We start from the raw sequence: 6739 nt of genomic DNA, 5'->3' as shown, positions 1-6739 counted from the left end.
CAGCCAATTGTCCAAGTAGGGGAAGACATGCATCCTTAGTCGATGAATGTGTGCTCTTAATAGAAGGATCAGGGGGCACTCCATGAAGTTAGCAAGTAGCTTATTTAAAACAAATCGAAGAAAATTATTTTTCACTCAGCGCATAGTTAATAGGGATGTGCATTCGTTTGCGACAAAATAGGAAATAGAGATGATATTTCCTATTTTGTCGCTTTTGGGGGGGGGACAACGAAACAATAAGAAAACACACAAAATTGTATTGGGATTTCTTGTTGTTTTTGGGGGGGGGGGGGGGGGAGAAAGGGCACATTTAAAAAAAAACAAAAACCCAAACCTACCCCAACCCTTCAAATTTAATTAATTGCAACCCCCCAACCTCCTGACCCTCCAAGACTTACCGACACAGTCCTTGGTGGTCCAGCGGGGTCCTGGGAGCAACCTCCCCCTCTCGGGCCATCGACTGCCACTAATCAAAATGGCGCCAATGGCCCTTTGCCCTTACCGTGTGACAGGGGATATCGGTGCCATTGGTCAGCCCCTGTCACATGGTAGGAGCAATGGATGACCCGCACCATTTTTTTAAGATGGTACCGGCCGTCCATTGCTCCTACCATGTGACAGAGGCCGGCCAATGGCACCAATAGCCCCTGTCACACGGTAAGGGCAAAGGGCCATCGGTGCCATTTTGATTACTGGCAGCCGACAGCCCGAGAGGGGGAGATCGTTCCCAGAACCCCCACTGGACCACCAGGGAATTTCGGCAAGTTTTGGGGGGGGGGGGGTCGGGAGGGGGGGTTGCAATTAATTAAATTTGAAGGGTTGGGGTGGGTTTGGGTTTGTTTGGTTTTTTTTTTAACAACCCCCCATTGTAATAATTGAATTTGAAGGGTTGGGGCGGGTTTCGGTTTGTGGGCATCCGAAATAAAATCGGCCCGAACCGTGGGAAAACAAAATTTCCTGCGGCGGGCCGATAAAGGCCGAACCAAAAGCTTCGGCCGAATCACATCTCTAATAGTTAAGCTCTGGAATTCATTGCCAGAGGATGTGGTTAAAAAAAGGTTTGAATAAGTTCCTAGAGAATAAATCCATAAACTGCTATGACGGTAATTAATAAGCAATAGTAACTTGTGATCTATCTAATGTTTGGGTACTTGCCAGGTACTTGTGACTTGGATTGGCCACTGTTGGAAACAGGATACTGGGCTTGATGGACCCTTGGTCTGACCCAGTATGGCATATCTTATGTCCTTATAACTGTCAAGCATTTGATGAAGACATGTGGGGCAGAGGCCAGGCCGAACGGCAACAACTTGTACTGGAAGTGATTGTCACCTACCAGAAATCGTAGGTACTTCCTGTGACTGGGGGAGATTCCTATGTGGGCATAGGTGTCCTTTAGGTTGAGGGAGCACATTGATTAGGGTGCCCAGCGAGACCATCTTAAACTTTTCTCTTCGTACATGTTTGTTCAAGGCCAGGGGCTCCGGTGGCTCAATGCCCTGAAGGGCTTGGAGCACTGCCTGTTGCACCCTGTGGTCCAGCTCCTCCTGGAAGTCCACCGAAGCAAAGACAGATGGAGGAGGAGCAGGACGAGTCGTCACTTGGGGAAGCTTGGTACCCAGCACCGATGTCGGTGGGGAATGCTTAGGACTCCCGGGTACGATGGAGATCGATGCATCCTCTCTGCGGGGTCGCTTTGAGGGAGCATGGTGAACCCCAGTGCTGTCCTGAGCACAGCACCATGTGATCACGGTGACCAGTGTTGATGCTTCCGAAGTTTCCCATGGTGCTCGATCTGGTCTTTCCCCGGTGCCGAGGATGGAGATGATCCTGAGGTCCAGGAGCGTGACGACACTGAAGAAAGCCTATCTCCGGCACCATGCTCACATGAGGGCACTGAAAGAGCTACTTCCCTTAGTGCCCACTCCCCTATCGGTTTCCCATGGTCCTTGGGTGTAGATGTGCCTGACGCCAGAGTTGAAGAGTCAGATTTTTTTTAGACCCAAAGAGTTGTTCCATTTTATCAAGACAAGCCCGATGACCCTTGGGGGTCATTTGGTCACAAAGAAGACATTCCTGCACGTCTTGTGACGCCCCCTGACAGAGGATGCAAAAGTCATGCAGATCCGAAATAGACATGGTCCGCGGGCAGTGGGAGCATCAGCAAAAACCCGACGACGCCATGAAAAAGAGCCGGCAAGCAGTCGAAGACTGGAAGATACCAAGAACAGCACAGTCAGGAATCAACCACAAAGAGGGTACAAAAACCTTACCACGCTGCCCTGAAGAAATTCAGAGGGATAACCATGTTGGTCTGGTGGAGCAAAAATGCAGGTGATACCTTATAGACCAACCAATTTATTGATTAGTTTATAATTAGTCTATAAGATGCCACCTGTATTGTGCCATTTTTGGTTTTCAAGAATTTCGCTCCTCGCCTTATCAGGCCTTGAAATCCAATTAGTCAAATAAAGATATATTACTTTAAACATATATTGGGCTTTATATTTTATCTATAAGTAGAGTAACTTTGCAGCCATGTAACATTATTCTATGTAAGCTCAAAATCAATGATTTTAGAGCTACCCAATATCAATCCTGGAGGGCCAGAGAATAGTTAAGATTTCCAGGATACCCCTCGCTATTTTTGCCAGTGGCATATCTGCACACAGGGCAGCTTAATTGCAACTTGTCAGGGCCTGTCTCAAACTGAATATTTAGTTGTGTAATGATTCAGGATAGACTGTAACCCAACTGGTAAATCCAATTAATGCATTGACATTTTTGGCCATATAAGGATGAAATTCTCACATGACAACATGTGCAAGCTCTTTAGGGAAGGGATTCCTAAAATCTACAGCTCTTGTTCACAGAGTCCTGTCCTGCTTTCTGTCTATTCATATTTTGGAGCTTTGATCACTACATCAACCTGCTTTACCAGATAATATACTCTTTCGCATTTGGCATTTTTAAGCTGTATGATTACTGCCATGGAAACCTTACTGTGTTAAGTCACTCATAGGATGCAGATGCATCAGACAGGGGACGTGCTTAGCCATGGGGAAGACCCTGCTGTCAAATGCCCATTCCTGCAGGAATCAGCCTCAACGGAGGCTTCCCCTTCAATCCTCAGCCAGCAAAAGGACCTTTTCCTTTGGGTAATCAGTTTTTTTGGGAAGTTAAAATGCAAAGCAAAAACAAACACCCAAAAGCTACCACCACCCCACCTTAAATTCAATTTTCTCTCATGTGCACTGGGCATGCACAACAATGATTTACCAGCTGGGAGATATGGCCAAGATAAGTTAGATGGAATATAAAGTACCACAGTTCGCTACAGAAGCTGCAAGGTCAAGGCATAAGAGGAGTAAGCAAAAAGATTTAAGAACTCCGTAAAAGCAGAGGAATCCTGGAACTCTCTGGGGTAATTTTCAAAAGGGTTTCTGCAAGTAAATTGACTTTTAAAAATGATCCTGGGGGGAGGGGTTGTGCAGGGAGAAGTATGCATGTGACTTGATTGTGCCTGCACTTTTCTTGTCCCTCCTGGTAGGCATTCTGGTTGGCAGAACTGGGATGGGGGGGAAAGCTAAGTATTTACGTGCATACTTCAGATTTTCAAATGCATATGCGGTAAGCCCCTCCCCTGAGAGGAGGTGTAATTTTCTGCCTATGTGTGTAAGTGCATGCCGGCACAACTCGGGAATTTTCAAAGCAAACCTATGCGGGCTGCTGAGAATTACATTCCCTGCATCTAGGAGGCTTTACACAGCACTGGCTGTCAGCCAAGGTGAAACTGCAGGAGCCAGCTCTAGCTGAGATGTGATGAAACCTGAGCTCTCAAAAATCCAGCACTGGCAAGTCACCCAGCTGTGCAGCCTTTGAGATTCAGCAAATTCACACCCGCAGAGAAAACAAAGCAGCCTGATAATCTGTAACATCCTTTTTCTCTCTTCTTTTTAATCCAATGAAAATATTTTCATTTTCAATAAAATGATCTCAGAATGAGAAGGAAATACTATGCTAAATCCTGAGGCATTCAACAATGCTAATTCATTATTACTCGACTGAAAAACTGAATCGAATCATAACACCTACTGGAACAGTTACTTAATGCTGCTACTTCTGAAAATATTGATAAATAGCAGAGTGATGCTTACTGTCCCGTGACAAAGCATCTAAAAATCTCCAGCTCTACGAGCATCGTCAAAGTGAAAACATTTTTCATGCATACAGCCAACAGATTGTAAACATGAAACCCTCCATCAGAAGATGAGTTTACTATAACTGGATCTTTTACAAAGAAAATACAAGTCTTGCTAGTTATTTATTGCAAAGCCTTTTTTCCTCTCGTCTAATTCTCTGTCAAGTTAAACCCAAAGTTTCCACTCCCTTTTTTCTAGAGCTCTCCCACTGTGACAGCGTAAGTACCCTTGCTTTGTTTATGCACTAACCAGAAAGAGAAATCAAGTGGCACATATTTCCAACAGATCTTCGAATCGGAGAATGTTTTTTGACCAGGTCCTGTTTTGCAAAAGAGCAGCAGGGGTTGCAGTCATTTGGTGAAGCTTGCCAAGTCCTAGCTGGGGCATGATGACGGCTGCGTTCACACCGAGCCAAGATCAGCCCCATTGCCGTTATCTCACAAGGGGATCTTCCTCCCCCATATGGCCTGCAGCTCTGAACCTTGTCTGCTTAGGCTGCCTCTCCCGAGCCTGCTAGAAGTACTGTACACGCCTGGGGTACCATGGTAAGTCCGGTCGAGGGGGGGTGCTCTTTTTCCTTTCAGTCTGCAGACTGGGGAAGGACACTGATGTGCAGGAAGTTGTCAGGGTAGCTCAGGTGTTCACTCAGCCACTGCACAGGAGTCTCCAGCATTGGTTCAATCCCATGAATCACGACTTGAAATTTCTCACCATCTGGTCACAAAAAAAAGAGAGAGAAAAAAGTACGTCAGAGTCCATTGGCCAGCAAACACCAAAGATTCTGTATACACCTAGAGATGGAACCACAGCAGTATATCTGAATTACAGTAAACTTTTCAGCAAGTCTCCTTCCCTTCCAGTGCATTGCAATAGGACAGATACCCCGTCACAGAGAGAATCTCCTGTCCTAGAGACACCACAGGTCATTTAAAGAGAAAATCATGCTTGCTGAACTTCTTAAGAACACATCGAAGTTACAAAATAAACATGAGAACATGAAATGAAACAAAGGATTCTGACAGATATCAAAGGAACATACAATCCTACATAAAGTAGAAACCCTCTGCACCCCTCTGGATCGACTATTGGCAAAGAATTATGAAAGTTTAACAAAGTGAACATAGCCAAGAGTGACACAAAACCTTGTCATAATTTTACTTTAAAAATCTCTAAAGCAGTATGCCACTTTTTCACATGATGTCTTTTTGATCACAGGGGCAACTGATTTTAAATGATTAAACACAGGGAGAGGAGTAGGAAAAAACTCGAGTCAGACACATCCATAAGGGTGCAGTAAAGGGACATTTTAACCTGCTAGATATAGATTGGAGGAATGGTTAGAAGTAGAGAGATCCTAGAGCCCTTTCATGGGTCACTCCTCAGGAAAATGATATCCAAGCCTACAAAGGCAGGGGGAGAGACAATGTACAAGCATGTAGACATCTGTGCGCCAACGATCACTACACAGTATTCTTTAATCTAAGAGAAGTTGCTCAAAGGTCAGAGTACAGACTTTGTAATGATGTAGTAGAAGCTTAAGGAGACACAGACATTGTGGAAAGAATAGTAGTGGGTTAAATGTGTCTGGAAATGGTGCTATCCAATCAACAAGAGTATGGAGACCATGTGACTGGCTGGTATTTATAAATGCCTTGTGATCTGTTTCCTGCAGGCAGGGAAATTGTTTGGAAAGAGTTCAAGATGGACATGTGAGGACCGCATCTACAGCATGCATGGAGACAATTCAGACTTGGAAGATTGTGCAAAATGTTCCCCCTGATTCAGAAAGTCTCGAAACATGGACTTGTGTTGGAGCTGGATTAGTCTGCTTCCACCCTGAACTGATAAGTGCAATTAAAAAATATATAAAATAAAAGACTGAGCACTGACTTTAGAGAGTCTGAATTGGGACTTTCATAGGACGGATGATTATTACATTCAAAACGCTGGTTAAATATTTCTTCATGGAGAGGGTGGTGAATGCCTGGATTGCACGGAGCAGGAGAGAGACCTGGGGGTGAAAGTGTCTAATGATCTGAAGTCGGCGAAACAATGTGACAAGGCAATAGCTAAAGCCAGAAGAATGCTGGGCTGCATAGAGAGAGGAATATCGAGTAATAAAAGGCATGTGATTATCCCCTTGTACAGGTCCTTGGTGAAGCCTCACCTGGAGTACTGTGTTCAGTTCTGGAGACCGAATCTACGAAGGGACAGAGACAGGATGGAGGCGGTCCAGAGAAGGGCAACCATAAAGGTGGAGGGTCTTCATCAAATGACTTATGAGGGGAGACTGAAGAATCTAAATATGTACACCCTGGAGGAAAGGAGGAGCAGAGGTGATATGATTCAGACTTTCAGATACTTGAAAGGTTTTAATGATCCAAAGACAACGACAAACCTTTTCCATTGCAAAAAATCAGCAGAACCAGGGGTCACGACTTAAAACTCCAGGGAGGAAGACTCAGAACCAATGTCAGGAACTATTTCTTCATGGAGAGGGTGGTGGATGCCTGGAACGCCCTTCCGGAAGAAGTGGT

At 45.0% G+C, this 6739-nt stretch overlaps 1 protein-coding gene across 2 annotated transcripts in view; it reads right to left on the bottom strand.

Moving 5' to 3' along the window:
* Window positions 1-1130: 1130 nt before the first annotated feature.
* The window catches only part of ATG5 (autophagy related 5), a 305920-nt gene continuing 300311 nt past the window's right edge, over window positions 1131-6739 (bottom strand). For both annotated transcript variants that reach the window (XM_029595332.1, XM_029595333.1), the window contains exon 8: window positions 1131-4916. In XM_029595332.1, coding sequence (XP_029451192.1) covers window positions 4783-4916 — 134 coding nt within the window. In that variant the 3' untranslated portion in view covers window positions 1131-4782. The remainder of the gene's footprint in view (window positions 4917-6739) is intronic.

The sequence above is a fragment of the Rhinatrema bivittatum genome, chromosome 3, assembly GCF_901001135.1.
Source record: "Rhinatrema bivittatum chromosome 3, aRhiBiv1.1, whole genome shotgun sequence".
Taxonomy (NCBI): domain Eukaryota; kingdom Metazoa; phylum Chordata; class Amphibia; order Gymnophiona; family Rhinatrematidae; genus Rhinatrema; species Rhinatrema bivittatum.
Note: the sequence above shows the minus strand (reverse complement) of the source record. Positions and strands in the feature narration are given on the sequence as shown.